The sequence below is a fragment of the Hemitrygon akajei genome, chromosome 17 (assembly GCF_048418815.1).
Source record: "Hemitrygon akajei chromosome 17, sHemAka1.3, whole genome shotgun sequence".
Taxonomy (NCBI): domain Eukaryota; kingdom Metazoa; phylum Chordata; class Chondrichthyes; order Myliobatiformes; family Dasyatidae; genus Hemitrygon; species Hemitrygon akajei.
Genome location: NC_133140.1, coordinates 64,367,157 through 64,383,782, shown reverse-complemented (window position 1 = coordinate 64,383,782; position 16,626 = coordinate 64,367,157). Strand labels below are relative to the sequence as shown.

The 16,626-nt window shown below is 43.4% G+C and overlaps 1 protein-coding gene across 1 annotated transcript in view; it reads right to left on the bottom strand.

The window, feature by feature from the left end:
• The window catches only part of gan (gigaxonin), a 113,762-nt gene extending 104,841 nt beyond the window's left edge, over positions 1-8,921 (bottom strand). Inside the window, exon 1 of the mRNA XM_073070307.1 lies at positions 8,626-8,921. Within this exon, the coding sequence (XP_072926408.1) occupies positions 8,626-8,807 (182 nt within the window). The 5' untranslated portion in view covers positions 8,808-8,921. The remainder of the gene's footprint in view (positions 1-8,625) is intronic.
• Between the last annotated feature and the right edge of the window lie 7,705 nt (positions 8,922-16,626).

The following is a 16,626-nucleotide window of genomic DNA, read 5'->3' as shown; positions in this document are numbered from 1 at the left end:
CCTCTACTGTCAAGATGAAGCCACACTCAGGTTGGAGGAACAACACCTTATATACCGTCTGGGTAGCCTCCAACCTGATGGCATGAACATTGACTTCTCCAACTTCTGTTACTGCCCCTCCTCCCCTTCTTACCCCATCCCTGATTTATTTATTTTCCCCCCTCCCCTTTTTGTTCTCTCTCTGCTCTTCACTCTGCCTGTTATCCATCTCCCTCTGATGCTCCCCTCCCCCTTTCTTTCTCCCTAGGCCTCCCATCCCATGATCCTCTCCCTTCTCCAGTATCCTTTTTGCCAATCACCTTTCCAGCTCTTAGCTTCACCCCACCCCCTCTGGTAATCTCCTATCATTTTGCATTTCCAATCCCCCTCCTACTTTCAAATCTCTTACTATCTTTTCTTTCAGTTAACCCTGACGAAGGGTCTCGGCTTGAAACGTCATCAGTGCTTCTTCCTATAGATGCTGCCTGGCCTGCTGTGTTCCACCAGCATTTTGTGTGTGTTGCTTGAATTTCCAGCATCTGCAGATTTCCTCGTGTTTGCTCATCTATTGTGTCATTTTTAACTGAGTCAGCTCTTGATTATTAAAGGCATTCAGTGAAAAATTTAAAATATCACTGCTGGTAAGTGTGAGAAATAAATTCTGTGCATAAAATGATACTTTATCATCTTCTTGTTTAGGATTATGACCATAATGCCATTTACCACAATATCATTATTTGGTCCAGATTTCTTCCCATAAATATTTACACTTAGTACTAAATGCTCGAATCTCTATTGTAATTAATTTCAGATATTCAACTGCATGTTCTTAATTGAATTTGAAAGGTTAAGCTCTCAGTGTCAATTAGTATGCTGATGATAAATTAATGCTCTTGAATGCTGATGAAACAAAACAACTTCTCTCCAAGAATCATAACATCAGAAAATGACAAGGTCTCGCACAATTTTCAGAATAAAATCGGCAATGGACATTGGAATAAATGACTTGCTTGATCTCCTGGCTACACATGCTTTTTGAATGTAATGCAATAAAGAAAGTGTTTTTCTCTCTTTAACAGCAGGATTATTTACAGTTGCTTTATTGAAAATTCAATTACATTCCAAGGCAATAAGAGACAATATACCAGATTCTAACATTAATAGTTTAAAAATTCTTCTCTGTGTTTTGTTTTCAATTCAATGCCAAAATCATTCCAGTAAGGTGATCGTAAGTCCTACATGATTAAATTGACTTAATTCGGAATAGAGTGAACAAATGATTCTGCAGATGCGGGAAACCTTGATCAACACATACAAAAGGAACTCAGCAAGTCACGCTGCTTCACTGGCTGGGAATAAACAGTTGAAGTTTCGGGCCAAGACCTTTCATTAGGACTGAAAAGGAATGGGGCAGAAACCACACTGTAAAGGTGTGGGGATGAGTACTGTACTAAAAATATGGAATTTAAGACATTCAACAAAAAAAGATGCTGCAAAAATAGACAACACATGCCCACTGATACAAATTATTTTGTTCCAAAGTAGAAATTTTTCTTGGAGATGTAAATGAACTGTTCATATGTTCCATTAATATCTCTGAAAACTGCTCAGGCTCTCTGAACAAAAATGCTACAATATTACTTTTTCTTTTCCATGATCCAAACTGTCCCTTGTCTGCGTTTCCCAAAGGAACACCAGAAGATAATTGACAAGACAAATGGAATGGGGGAGGAAGAGAGATTTAAAAAAACTTAGCTGTTACAATCTGCAATGCATTCGTAAGAGAATGGAGGCAGCAGATTTACAGTGAGAAACAGGCCTTGTGGCCCATCTAGTCCAGGGTGGAACTATTTAAACTGCTTACTCCCAACAACCTGCACCAGGCCCATACCCCTCCATATCCCTGTCATCCACGTACCCATCCAAACTTCTCTTGAACGCTGAAATTGAGCTCCCATGCAGCAGTTAAACTGGCAGCTCATTCCACACTCTCACAGCTCTCTGAGAAACGATATTTCCCCTTATGTCTACCTTAAACTTCTCACCTTTCACCCTTAACTCATGACCTCTGGTTGTAGTCCCACCCAACCTCAGTGGAAAAAGTCTGCTTGCATTTACCCATTCCAAATCCATAATTTTGTATCCTTTTAGAGCACCTCCCTAAAGAGAACTGGGTGCATTTGGACACCATAGGAAAGAGTCCAATCGCCTTTTTAAAAGTGACAACAGCATCATGCCGGTTTTCTTTTCTGCCGTATATGAATCTAAGTGAGCAACTTATTTTGCAGTAATACTGTACCACCAAATAAACAGTCTACAAAATATCTATTTATTATTTGGTAAATGTGAAAAAATGTCAATCCTGAATATGGAAATACAGAATTAGAAACAATTGAGCTAATGGAAAGGGCATAATGAACTAATCATCAAGTCGAGATGCACTGTAAAAGCTAATAAGATCAAAACTACAAAATGTTCAATACTATATTTCTATCAGATAGTCACAGATAACAATTCAATTTGTAAAAATCTGCAACCACAATACCAATTTTGATTACCATATGAGTACTTACATTCTACATTAAAATAGGCTCACTATTCCTCCATTTCTGATCAATTAACATTAAAAGCCCAGAAAACATGGACCTACACCCTGGAACAAGTACCCACAAGTCTGTTGAGTTGCTGTGGTGTCACAACAACCTCACACACAATATCAGCGTCACACCGTGGGTTTTGGTGAGGGTTGTGTGCCCTTATGAAGGTGTGGATTTTAAAAATCAGACAGTTGGCCGCAATAGAATCAATCAACATCTAACGACGGGGGGGGGGAGAAGAAAGACTGGAGAGAGGGAAAATTTTTTAAATTACTTATGGCAGACCTGCTCTGTCGCAATCAGCAAGTCCAAGGAAATGAATGTGGACTTCAGAAGAGTGAAGGCAGGAGAGCATACACCAATCTTTATTGAGGGGTCAACAGTAGAAACAGTGAGCAGCTTTGATTTCCTGGGTGGCAACATCTGAGAGGATCTATTCGGGGCCCACACATCAATACAATGAAGAAGGAAGTTAGAGGAGATTTTGCATATTAAAGACTCTTGAAATTTTTTATAGATGCACAGTCGAGAGCAATCTGACTGATTGCATCGTGGCCTGGTATGGAAGCTCCAATGCAAAAAGATCGTAGGACGCTGCAGAGGGTTGTAGACTCAGCCAGCTCCATCATGAGCACAACCCTACAAGGACATCTTGGACATCTTCAAGAGACAGGACCTCAAGGCAGCTGCATCCATCACACAAGAACCTCATCATCTGGATATGCCCTCTTCTCTTTACTACTATCAAGGAGATGGTAGAAGAGTCTGAAAACCAACACTTGACAATTTAGGAGCAGTTGCTCTCCATCCAACATCAGATTTCTGAATGATTCATGAGCACCACCTCATTCCTTTTGGTCTCTCGTACTATTTAGATTTGTAATTTATAGCTTGATTTCTTGGCACTACACCGCAGTTGCAAAATAACGAATTTCATGTCATACGTCAGCGACAATAATTCTGAACTTGCTCTTGCAAAGGATCAAACGCTGCAATGCACTATAAGGTGCATTATCAGCAATAAGAATAATCATACCACACCATTCATTCATCTCAGCTTAAGCTTTCTGGGTTTACAGTTCTCAAGCAGTGCATACTGTTTATAGTAGATAGTACTGTATCTTCAGCACTTCCAGATCTTGTCCTATTCACCATCCAGAGTTGGTCTAAAGGTTCCTCTCAGCCTTATCACCTCTCATCTTTCCCCTGGCTTGCCCATTTGCTCTCCTCACTATAATCGCCCTCACTATAATTCCATTCAATGACTGGAATTTTTCCACGGTGCTCAGCTCAAAACTTTTTCACCAAAAGAACCACTCAGGGGTTATGGGGAGTTAGAGGTCAGGGGCAGTAAATGAGGAGACTGACAGGAGTTTGAGTCCAGGTCAGAATGCTCCACGGTTGAACGTCAGCAATCATGGGAGTCCAACTTGAGGAGACCAGCAATCTCCAAGTCAGCGAGGGCCCAGTCCTGGCTCAAAACTCTGTAATGGATGGTGATACCTGGGCATGAGCTGGTGAACATCCCACACCCCAGGTCACTGGATTGAAGGTCTGTGTTAGTCTCAAGATCAAGGCCCACAGGGCAAATGAGATCCAAGCAAGTCTGGACATTGAGGGCCGAAGATCATACCTGTGATCAGCAAGTCTTGAGGCCGATACCCAATCACTGACTAAGTTCAGAGGGCAAAGCCAAACTTTGAAGTGCAGAACACAGCAAATCTGGAGTTAGAAGGTTGAAGATTGAAGATTAAAGGTAAAGGCCCAAAGATACCACAAGGGCCAGGTCACCAAGTTCAGAGGCTTGAAACGTCAAACCAATGAGCTGTGAGTCCCGCAGCAAAGTCAAAGTTGGCAGTTGATATCTGCGAGTCTGACAGTCTGGTGACAAGGACTGCAGGCCGGAGGTAGCCTGTCCTGGGGTTGCAGGCCTGCCTGTGTGTATGAGGAGGTGGGTGGAGGGAGCTGGGAAAGCAGCTAATTTGCTGTTGTTGCTGTTGCTTGTGTTCTTCTGCTGAACAGTGTGGGCATGTGTGGCACAACTTGCAGGCTGCCCCCAACACTTCTTTGGGTGAGTTAGTTGTCAGTACAAATAACACAATTAACTGCACGTTGCAATGTTCAGGTCATAAATAAATCTAATTCTAAATCAACAAGTTAATTCAGTTCAGTGTTATAGTTCCAAGCAAGCATGGTATCTTGCGTGATCCCAGCACACAATGGTTTGTACATCAGTCTCCACGTTCAAGCAATTTCATATTTGTTTCATGCAACTTAAATAAAACAAAAGCTACTTCTTACAGATGCAATGTGACAAAATGAAGTATATTTTACAATTGTTTGGGGCAATTGAGGAAACTTGGAGAAAAAAAAGCACTTCAAGCACAAAACTTTAGCTATCCACAGTTCAGTCACCAACAACATTGATCAAGTTCTCTGTTAATTTTTATAGTTTTTTCCTCAAGTCATGCAAATCAAGCAATTCAATTGCTTTTAAGAGATTCTGTACACATTGTTCAGGGAAATTCTCCAAAATAACATTTTTACACTTCATGGACCAGCAATTCACATTTTTTTAAAAATTAATACAGTTACTTTGGCCAAACTGCCAGAGAGAAAAAAAATCATGGCAAGATCACACCTTATTATAAGTTTGGAATAAACCAAGCAGCTTGTGAAGAGGGGGAGATAACACAAGTTTTCATCCACCAGAAATTTCTGAAAAATTGGCTCCACAACTGCCCAAATGCCACAAATTTAACATCTTGATGTGGATGAGTGTGTTTTTGAGAACATACCGGACATACCCAAACCTAAAGCCACAGATAAACCAAGAGACTCGTAGTCCACTGAGGGCTAGATCTGTGGTATTCAAGACCGATTCAGAACTGTAGTTTTGTGTTATTTCATGTAGCACCATGGTCCTGGAGGAATGCTGTTTCGTTTTCACTGTGCAGTTATGGTCCAAATGACACTAAAAGCGACTTGACTTGACTACAACTCCTGGTATGTCCTACAGTGGGCTATTTCAAGAACAAAAATAAAACAATTCCAATTGCGGTTAGAGACAGAATTGAATGCACATGATCTCTGGCAGGGCTTGTAGGCCATTACCTCCTACAAAGCGAAACCTTATATCATGAAAGACTGTGAAGTTTCACTCCCAGATGAGCTCAGTGCCTTTTTAGTAAATTTTGAAAGGGAGAATAAAACTACAGCTGCGTGAATATCTGCAGCATCTGGTGACCCTGTTGATCTCTGTCTCAGAACCCAACGTCAGAACATCTTTCAAGAGGGTGAACCCTTACAATGCATCGGGCCCTGTTTGTGTACCTGGCAGGGCTCTGAAACGCCTGTGCCAAATAACTGGCGGGAAGGTTCAAGGACATCTTCAATTTGTCACTGCTACAGTTGGAGGTTTTGACCTGCTTCAGAGTGGCAACAATCATCCCAGTGCCCAAGAAGAGCAGTGTGAGCGGCCTCGATGACCATCACTCAGTGGCATTCACATCAACTGTTAAGTGCTTTGAGATGTTGGTCACGGCTAGAATCAACTCCTGCCTAAACAAGGACCTGGACCTGCTGCAATCTGCCCATCACAATAGGTTTCCAGTGGATGCAATCTCACTGGCTCTCCACATAGCCTTCCATCACCTGTGTCAGGCTGTTGTTTATTGATTAAAACCCAGCATTCAACACAATCATTTCTCAGTACAAATCAAAAAGCTCCATACCTTGGCCTCTGTATTTCCCTCTGCGACTGGATCCCAGACTTCCTCACTGGGAGACCATTGTCTGTGCAGATTGGAAATAACATCTCCTTGCCATTGACAATCAACACCGGCGCACCTCAAGGATGCGTGTTTAACCTACTGCTCTACTCTCTCTACACATAAAACTGTATGGCTAGGCACAGCTAAATCTATAAATTTGGCAACAACACAGCTACTGTTGGCAGGATTTCAGATGGATGACGAGGAGGCATACTGGAGCAAGATATATCAGCTGTTGAGTGGTGTCACAACAATCATCTTACCCTCAACCAAGGAACTGATTATGAACTTCAGGAAGGGTAAGTCAAGGGAACACACACAGCTCCTCACTGAGCAATCAGCAGAGGGAAGTTAAGTTCCTGTGTGTCAACATCTGTGAAGTTCTACCCCGGGCCTAACATATTGATGCAATTACAAAGAAGACACAACAACAGCTATATTTCATTAGGAGTTTGAGGAGAATTGGCATGACACCAAAGACACTCACAAATTTCTATGTGGAGATAATTCTAAATGGCTGCATCACCATCTGGTATGGAGGGGCCACTGCACTGGATCAGAAAAAGCTGCAGTAAGTTGTAAATTCAGCCAGCTCCTTCATGGGCACCAGCCTTCCCAACATTAAGGACATCTTCAAAACGCACTAACTCAAAAAGGTGGCATCCATCATTATGGACTCCCATTATCCAGGACATGCCATCTTCACATTACTACCATCAAGGAGGAAGTACAGGAGCCTGAAGACACACATTCAATGTTTCAGGAACAGCTTCTACCCCTCAACCTTAAGATTTCTAAACAGACAATGAACCCATGAACACTACCTCATCATTTCTGCACTACTTATGGAATTTAATTATTTTATATATAAACTTCTTATTGTAACTTAGTTTTTTTAAATTATGTATTACATTGTACTGGTGCCAGAAAACAAATTTCAAGACATACGCCAGTGATACTAAACCTGGTTCTGACCTTCTCCAATGTGTATGAAGAAATCACTGGATCTGTGCTCTTTATACATGTGGATTTCACATTGAAGTCTATGAACTTGTGACAATATGAACCCTGTTAATTATGTGATTTGTGGTCTGATTTATTATTCAATCTCAGATTTAGATATGAAAGAATGGAACTACAGTATTTTGCTCTCACATGTGGTAAATTGATCCTGCTTCTTTTATCACATGAAATGCAGTTAGTAATGAAATAATAATCAGAAATTCAAGGTTGTGTCCTACACAAGCAAAAAGAAACAATATTCAGATGCATTTACAGGCACGCAGCCTACTGGGATATTTCATGCCTAAAGTTGTGTCTCTTACACAACTATTGCACTTAGTTACATCTTTCAGATAAAATCTAAACATTGTTTGAATTTTTGTAGTAACTTCTTTGAAAAGTTGAAAGGTATGTTCAAGCCACATACTGCAAAGAGTAGGGCACCAGCCTTGCTCACCACACCCTTGGGTTGGGTACACATTTCTCCTTGTCTGCTCAGCTCTTCCACATGAGAACTCCTGTTGTAACTTGTTTATTTTTGCTCATCTCCTACTCCATACCACCCAGCTACTGTTTAAATAAATTACTCAAAGTTAACTTTAAAGTTTAACTGAACAAATAAAACTGCAGAGGAGAACTGACAACTTTAAAATGGGGAGGGGGTCTCTGAAAGGAGCCGGTGGGTGTCTTTGGAGGAGGAGTGAATTGGGAAATTTTGGAAGAAGGGTTAGGGGTTATTGGAGGGGATCGGAAATTTTCGGGGGAAGAAAAATGTGGTGGAGAATGGTGAATTGACGAGATGTGACGGATATACAGTACTGGAGTGGGGAGCGGGATGGGCATAGGGTTATTAAGGGTTGAGGAAGTTGTTAGGTTTGGACACGGTGATCAGACTTGGTCCACTGTTGTGACCACTACCCAGGAGCCGTCAACCCGCACAATTGGTGTCCACTCTCACCCGAGCCCCACCCTCAAAATACTGCGTGTCCAGTACCCTGGAACCAACGCTGCCCAGCCCAAAAGCACTCTGGCCCCGCTCCCTCTAACGCTGCCACGATCAGCTTGCACCAAGTGCTGCCTACCCCGGCCTAGCCCCAGCCCCACTCCCTCGTAAGCTGCCGTGGCCGGTGTTCTGAAGCTGACCTCCCGACCACCGCAGCACCCCTATAGCCCAGCCGGATCCCGCTCCCTCTAACGAAGACGAGACGGGTACCCTGGCAGCGGCAGACCGGACCACCGGCGTCCGACACCGGCCCCCCACCCCCTACACCCACCTGACGTACGGGCTGGCAGCAGCCAGCAGATTCTTCTGCACCGGAATCTGCTCCCCTTCCACCACCAGCACGGCGTCACAGAACAGCGGCTCCTCCCGGAATGAGCTGAGGCTCTTCAGCAGCTTATTGGCGTGTTGTGGGTCCGCCACCACCGACACCGAGCCGTTCGGCTCCGCCGTCATCCTCTCACTGAATCGTCGTTCGTCTGACCGTCATCACCGAGCGACAGAGTACGGCGCCCGGCACCAGTCAAACCGGCTCATTACCAATGGCGTTGCCCTCGACCATTCTGATACATAAACAGAGAGGAGGAGAAACCTCCTATGTAAACCTGCCCCTGTGTTCGGTCACCCCTCTGCGCCGGCCTCACTCTCTCCGCCTAGACTTTCCATAGACGTCTGTGTTTCAGTTCCAGCGATCTACATTCTTGTCTTAACATTGTCAGCAATGCCCACTTCAAAAGCACTTCAATGGCTGTGAAGTCCTATAATAGTTCGCTGGATTTTCTATGAAGTAACCAACTCATTGCTCTCCAAAGTATATGGTTCCACAGTCCCAAATTCCACCAGTATAATCTTCCTTTGCTGTTTCTGGGGGGGGGGGGGGGGAAATCGACATTCCTTTGGTTGAAGTTTTACTACACTGTCTTTCACAATGGTATGCTCCATCTAATCAGGGCTTCCATGGTGTCGTCTTTATGTAGGTAAGTACATCAGATATCTTTAGCGGTGGGCGTGATGCTGTGGAGAACACGCCGAATTAATAACTTCATGCTCTCAACTATTCCTCATTTTCATTTTCTGTTCCACCATTCCCTCTGCCACAACTACAAATTATCATAGACCATAAGATAAAGGACAGAATTAGGCCATTCAGCCCATCGAGTCTGCTCCACCTTTTCATCATGGCTGATGCCAGATCCCATTCAACCCCATACACCTGCCCTCTCACCACATCCTTTGATGCCCTGACCAATCAGGAAACTATCAACTTTGCTTTGAATGCACCCATGGACTTGGCCTTCACTGCAGTCTGTGGTAGAGCATTTCACAATTTGACCACTCTTTGGCTAAAACAAAAATCCTTTCTTTATATTTAACCACTCTGTTTGCAATGCGCCTTCAACAACCTTTCTATGTAGGCAAAAGGAGCTGCATCTTATTATTCAACCTCATTCATGATACACAGCAGAAGCTGCTTTCTCTCGGCCTACACTCCCTCACTCAAGACAATGATCTGCATGGATTTTATTCATTGCAGTGGCTTTTTCTTAAAAAAATGATTGTACAAATGCAAGCTATCTGTTCCTCAAGCTTCATGTATTGATTGATGTTTGACCCCCCCCACAACCTCCCTCTGCCTATTATTTTTTCACTCAACATCAGTCCACCTTTCACTTTCCAGCCTCTCCCTTGCCCCTCCCCCACTCCTTTTTTACTGGGTTACCTTCCCTCTCCTCTATCAGTCCTGAGACAAGCTCTTGGCCCAAAATGGCAACCATTTCTTCCTTCCCCAGCTGCTGCTTGACCCACTGAGTTCTGAGATCTTCTGATTGTCTGCCACTTTGATTTCCCCATCCTGCTCCCAGTCTGACTATCAACTGATGGCCTCTTGTGTTGTTATAATGAGATCCAAATGAAGCTTAAGGAGAAATGCCTCATCGTCTGTCTGGGCACGTTGCTACTTTCTAGACAGTATCAGATTCCCTAAATTTAGATAACTCATTCTTTCTTTCTGCAACAGAACTGGTCAATTTTTTTCAGGCATTCATCAGTGTTTTGGATTTTTTTTCTCTTGTGCTAGTGAAGCCCAGGCAAGCTTGACCTGTCCCAGTCCTGTGGTCAGCAACACACCACAGAAAAATGAAGCAGAACGTGCTTCCAAATGCCACGTTAATCTATCTGGTCTTGCTCGCCCTATCAGAGGTATTATCTGGGTTCTTTCTGTCCTCTCACATCCCCCCTCTCTGCTATTGAACCATCACTTGTTTTCTCCAATCCCTGGTTCTAATGAACAGTACCAGACCCATTAATATAAATTCACTTTCTCTTTCCACAGATGCCACCTGACCCACTGATCATTTCCAGTAAATTTCTGTCATGTGTGTAACTTTCCCCAGGCCTATGGCCTACTCTTCCTGACGCAGGTATGGAAATACTTTGGGAGTAGCCTCAGCAATTAAATGCCTCACACTTTGTGGTTTAGTGCATCTACCAATTTTTTAAAATTATCTGTTAACATTATTGTGCAAATATAATTTTATGTGCTGTATGTGATACTGTATATCTACTGTGTTTTACACCTTAGTCCCAGCGGTATACTGTTTCGTTCAATTGTATAGATTTGAATGACAATAAACTTAAACTTGTTTAATTCAAACTGTAACCATTTTTTTAAAGCAAAAAAAATGCCTTGGAGTGTCAGGTGAGGACTTGTTCACCCAGGATACCCAGCTCTTGACCTGTTTTTGTGGCCGTAGAGTCACAGGAGACTCCAGATGCAGGGATCTGGAACAACACACAAAATGCTGGAAGAACACAGTGGGTCAAGCAACATAACACAGGGACAGGCCCTTCTCCACAATGTTGTGCTGAACTAATTAAGCTAATGATGCCTAATTACACTAAAGCTTTCCGCCTGTACATGGTCCATATCCTCCAGTCTCTGCATATTTGTGTATCTAAGACCCTCTTTAATTGTATCTGACTCCAGGACACCCCAGCAGTGCATTCCTGGCACTCAACACTCAGTAAAAATTGCTATCCTGCACACCTTGTTTGAACTTACCTTAAATGCGTAGCCTCTAGTATTAAGCACTAAAACCCTACAAACAAAAGCACCCGTTCACTTCCCTCCGTAGACGCTGCCTGACCCGCCGAGTTCCTCCTTCATCTTGTGTGTTGTAATGGTATTTGTGGAGCTCATCCGTAAAACTGTTTCTCTCCCCAGTTTGCAGCTCTCTTTGATTTAGTTAATTCTTCAATGTGATGCCTGATCTTTATGCAAAAGATGTGACGCTCAAAGTCAAATTGCTGTCGTACGCACAGGTACATGTATGCACAGCTGCGATAATCAAATGTACACAAATAATCACGAGTATGCAAAGTGGTCTTGTCACACTCTTGTTCTTCTGACTGAAACAATTAATGATTAAGTGCTGAAGTTCTGAGCCTCAACCATCAGCTCGTAAACCAGAGGGGATAACTTCACTCAACCTCACTTCATCATTGAAACGTTCCCACAATCTATAGTCTCACTTTCAAGGCCACTTCAGCTTGTTCTCAATATCTATTCATATTTATTTATCATTATTATTTATTTTTTGGATTTGCACAGGATGTGCCTTGCACATTGCTTGAACATCCATGTTGGTGCGGACTTTCATTGATTCTAGTCTAGTTATTCTATTATGGTTTTGAGTATGCCCACAAGAAAATGAATCTCAGGGTTGTATACAGTGACATATATGTACTTTGATAATAAATTTACTTCAAAATTTACATTGAACTTACCGGGAGAGTACTCTGCCATGATCCTGACCAGTTTACGTATCACCAAAGGCAGATTTTAAGCAAGCTTTTAATGTATTGAGTGTCGTGATTAACAAACAAGAAACACCCTACTACGATGCCATTCAGATTCTTGCCGGGGATTTTGACTGCTGCTATACTACCGTAAGGACTGCCTACTGCTCCATCCTTAGACTAGTCCCGCTTGGTGGTGGAATAATATCAGCGCCGGACTCCGGAGCGAAGGTTCCTATGTTCGAATCCAAGACGGGTTGAACGTGGAGCTAGCAACTCGGCCTCGTAAAAACAAGAATAGCTTGCTATAGAAACATCGTCATGATGGTGCCCTGATAACGCCACTCCCGAGTTAAGGATGGAAGTCTTTTTCTCTTCCATCCTTAGACTGCATTTCTGGAAATCTGATCACCTGGCTGCCCTCCTCCTACCTACAGTACTTACAGGCAGAGGCTAAAAGTCAAGAAAGGTGGTTTCAGGAAGCAAAGGGGCAGCTAACGAACTGCTTTGAATTGGTGGACTCCACAGAGGATCTGAATGAATATGCTATGGCTTTTCTGAACTTTATAAAGACACTCATGGATAAATGTGTCCCCACAAGATCATTCAAAGTCTTCCTCAACCAGAAGTGCTGGATGAATCAAAAGATTCACAATCGACTGAGGGCTACGTCAGTGGTATTCACGTCCAGCGACCAAGGAAAGTACCAGAGTTCCAGGTATGACCTCCAGAAAGCTATCTCACTTGCAAAGTGGATATCCCGGACCAAACCTGAATCTCCAAAGGATGCTCGACAGCTGTGGCAGGTCTTGAATGCTGTCATCTTGCACAAAGTAAAGCCAAACAATATATGTGACAACAAGGTTTCGCCCCAGGTGAGCTCAGTGAGGTTTATGCTCGCTTTGACCGACAGAATGTGGAAACGCCTTCACAAATTACCACAGCCCCTGATGACCCTGTGATTTCAGTTTCTGAGGCCAACGTGAGAGCATCCTTCAGGAGGATGAGCCTACGGGAAGCATCTGGCCCAGGTGGTGTGTGTAGCTGAATACCGGAGATCTGTGTTGATCAACTGGCTGGAGTGTTTACTAACATCTTTTAACCTCCCGCTTTGGCGGTCTATGGTACCCACCTGCTTCAACCAGGCCTCAATTACACCAGTGCCTAAAAAGAACTTTGTAAACTGCTCAATGATGATTGTCCAGTAGCACTTGCATCCACTGTGATGAAGTTATTAAGAGGTCGGTCACAAAACATATCAACTCCTGCCTGAGCAATGACTTGGACCACTCCAATCTGCCTACCATCACAACAGATCAACAGCAAATGGTATTTCACTGGCTCTTCACTCAGTCCTGGAACATCTGGGCAGTGAAGATGCCTTTATTGATTACAGCTCTGCATTCAACACCATCATCCCCTCAAAACAAATGAATAAACTCCAGGATATTGGCCTCGATACTTCCTTGTGCAATTGGGTCCTCGATTTCATCACTTGCAGACCACAATCATTTCGGATTGGCAAAAACATCTCTACAGTCTCATCAACACAGGGGGCACCACAAGGTTGTGTGCATAGTTCCCCTGCTCTACTCACTTTATATTTATTACTGTGAGGCTAAGTACAGACTCCAGTGCCACCTTCAAGTTTGCTGACGACACCACGGTTGTTGACTGAATCAAAGGTGGTGACAAATCAGTATATGGGAGGGAGATTGAAAACTCCCTCTATATGCCACAACAACAACCTCTCACTCAACGTCAGCAAAACCAAAGAGCTGATAATTGACTACAGGAGGGGGAAACCAGAAGCTTAAGAGCCAGTTTTCATCAGGGGATCCATATTGGAAAGGGTCGGTAACTAAATTAATTGGCATTATCTTTTCAGAGGATCTGTCCTGGGACCAGCACGTTAATGCCATTACAGAGAAGGAACAGCAGAGCTTCTACTTTCTTAGAAGCTTGAGCGGACTTGGTATGTCACCTAAAACTTTTACAAAAGCCTGTAGATGCACAGTAGAGAATATCCCGTCTGGTTGTATCATGGTATAGAATCACTAATGCCCACGATCAGAAAAGCCTATATTATGTAGTGGATACGCACAGTCCATCTCAGGAAAAGCCCTCCCCACAAATGAGCACATCAACAAGGAGCACTACACAAGAAAGCAGCATCCATCATCAAGGACCCCCACCATCCGTGCCACGCTCTCTTCTCGCAATTGCCATCAAGAAGGAGGCACAGGAGCTTTAGGTCCCATGCCACCAGTTCAGAGACAGTTATTACCTTTCAACCATCAGGCTCCTGAACCAGTGTGGATACCTTCACTTATCTCAGTTCCGAACTGATTCCATAAGCTATGGACTCAGTTTCAAGGACTATACAACTTATTTTCCGACGCAACACACACTAAATGCTGGAGGAACTCAGCAGGTCAGGCGGCATCCAAGAAAATGAGCAAACAGTGATTGCTTCAGGCTGAGTCTCTTCTTCAGGACTGGAAAGGAAGGGGGAAGATGCCAGAATGAAAAGGTGGGGTGTGGGGGAAGAAGGATAGCTAGAAGGTGATAGGTTTTAGCGAGGTGGATAGGACAGGTAAAGGGCTGGAGATGAAGGAATCTGATAGGAGAGGAGAGTGGACCGTAGGAGAAAGGGAAGGAGAAATGGCACTGGGGGAGGTGATAGGCAGGGGAGAAGAGAAAAGAGGCCAGAGTGGGGAATAGAAGAGGGGAGGGGAAGGAAAATTTATTTTACTAGAAGGAAAAATCGATATTCATGCCATCAGTTGGGGCTACCCTGATGGAATATAAAATGTCGCTCCTCCACCCTGACAAGCGGAGGCTGTGGACGGACATGTCAGAAGAGGAATGGGAATTCGGATTAAAATGCTGAGCCACTGGGAAGTCCTGCTTTTGGTGGATGGATGGAGCGGGGTGCTCGGCGAAGTGGTCCCCCATTTTACGACGGGTTTCACCAGTTTAGAGGAGCACAGAATACAATAGGTGACACCAGCAGAATCGTAGATGAAGTGTTGTCTCACCTGGGAGGACTGGTTGCGGCCCTGACGGGATAAGTTCCAGAAGGAAGATCAGTGGGGAGGGACAAATGGACAATGTATCACAGAGGGAGCACCCTCTGAGAAATGCTGAGAATGGTGGTGGGGCAAGGTGGGGAGTTTGTGGTTAAAGATGTGTTTGGTCGTAGGATCCCTTTGGAGATGGTGGTTTATTATCCAAATGTACTGAGTGCAGATGCTCATGGGGTGGTAGGTAAGGCCAGGAGAAACTCTGTCACCGTTCAATACGGTGGGAAGATCAGGTGAGCACGAATGTCTGGGAAGTGGAGGAGATGCAGGAGAGGGCAGCATTGTTCCCAGTATTATTATATTGTGCTTTTTTTTGTATTTACACAATTTGTCTTTTATTTGCACAATGGATATATGTTTTAGCCTCTGTGTAATTTTTCTTTGACTGTATGGTGTTTCTTTGTGTCTACTCTGTATACCCACAAGAAAATGAATCTCATGGTAGAATATACTGACATATATGTACTTTGATAATATATCTGGAACTTTGGTTAATAAACTTCCTTGCAGCAGCATCTCAAGAACGTAGCATTTAAGCAGCCTTCACAAGAAAATATAAATTAAACACAATTTTTATTTAAAAATGTTAGAACAAAAACATTAATTTTAGTGCAAAGTGATCAGAGTGGTCATAGTGTTGCTAAACTGTAGTGGTGATTAGGATTTTGCTTGTTGGTTCAAGAAATGAAAGGTTGAGGGAGTAGCTGTTCTTAAATTTGGTAGTGTGGAACTCCAAGCCCGATTGTAACTGAAAAGATGGAATGGGCCAGATGGTGACAATATTTGATGGTAGATGCTGCCTTCTTGAGGCAGAACTTTCTGTAAGTACTACTGGTGGTAGGGATGGCTGTGCCAATGATGCATTGGACAGAGCCCACTACTCTCTACAGCCTGTTAAGTCTCTGTGCATTTAAATTACCATGCCAAACCGTGATGCTATCAGTCAGGAAATTTTCAGCAGTACAGCTGTAGAGCTTTATTAGATAGTTCCAAACTTCCCCAACCGCCTGAGAAAGTAAAGATGTTGGTGCTCTTTCCTCATGCTGGGCCCAGGCAGGTCATCGAATATGTTAATACCCAGGATTGAAAGCTGCTGATTCTATCACAAATCCCACAATGAAGACTGTCTACTGTTCACCCTCCTTCACCTTTCTGAACTCAGTTCTTTAGTTTTGCTAACATTGAGCAAGGGGCTGTTGTTGTCGTGCTACTGCTACTCAATCAGGTGTCCTATTTTGCTCTAGTCGGCTGATTCATCGTTCAACAACAGGAATGTCGTTGCCATATTTCAAGATGCATTGGAGCTGTGCTTAGCCACACAGTTGTGTATAAATAGAGTAGAACGGGGGGCTAAGTATGCAACCTTGAGGTGTACCTGTGTAGATGATCAG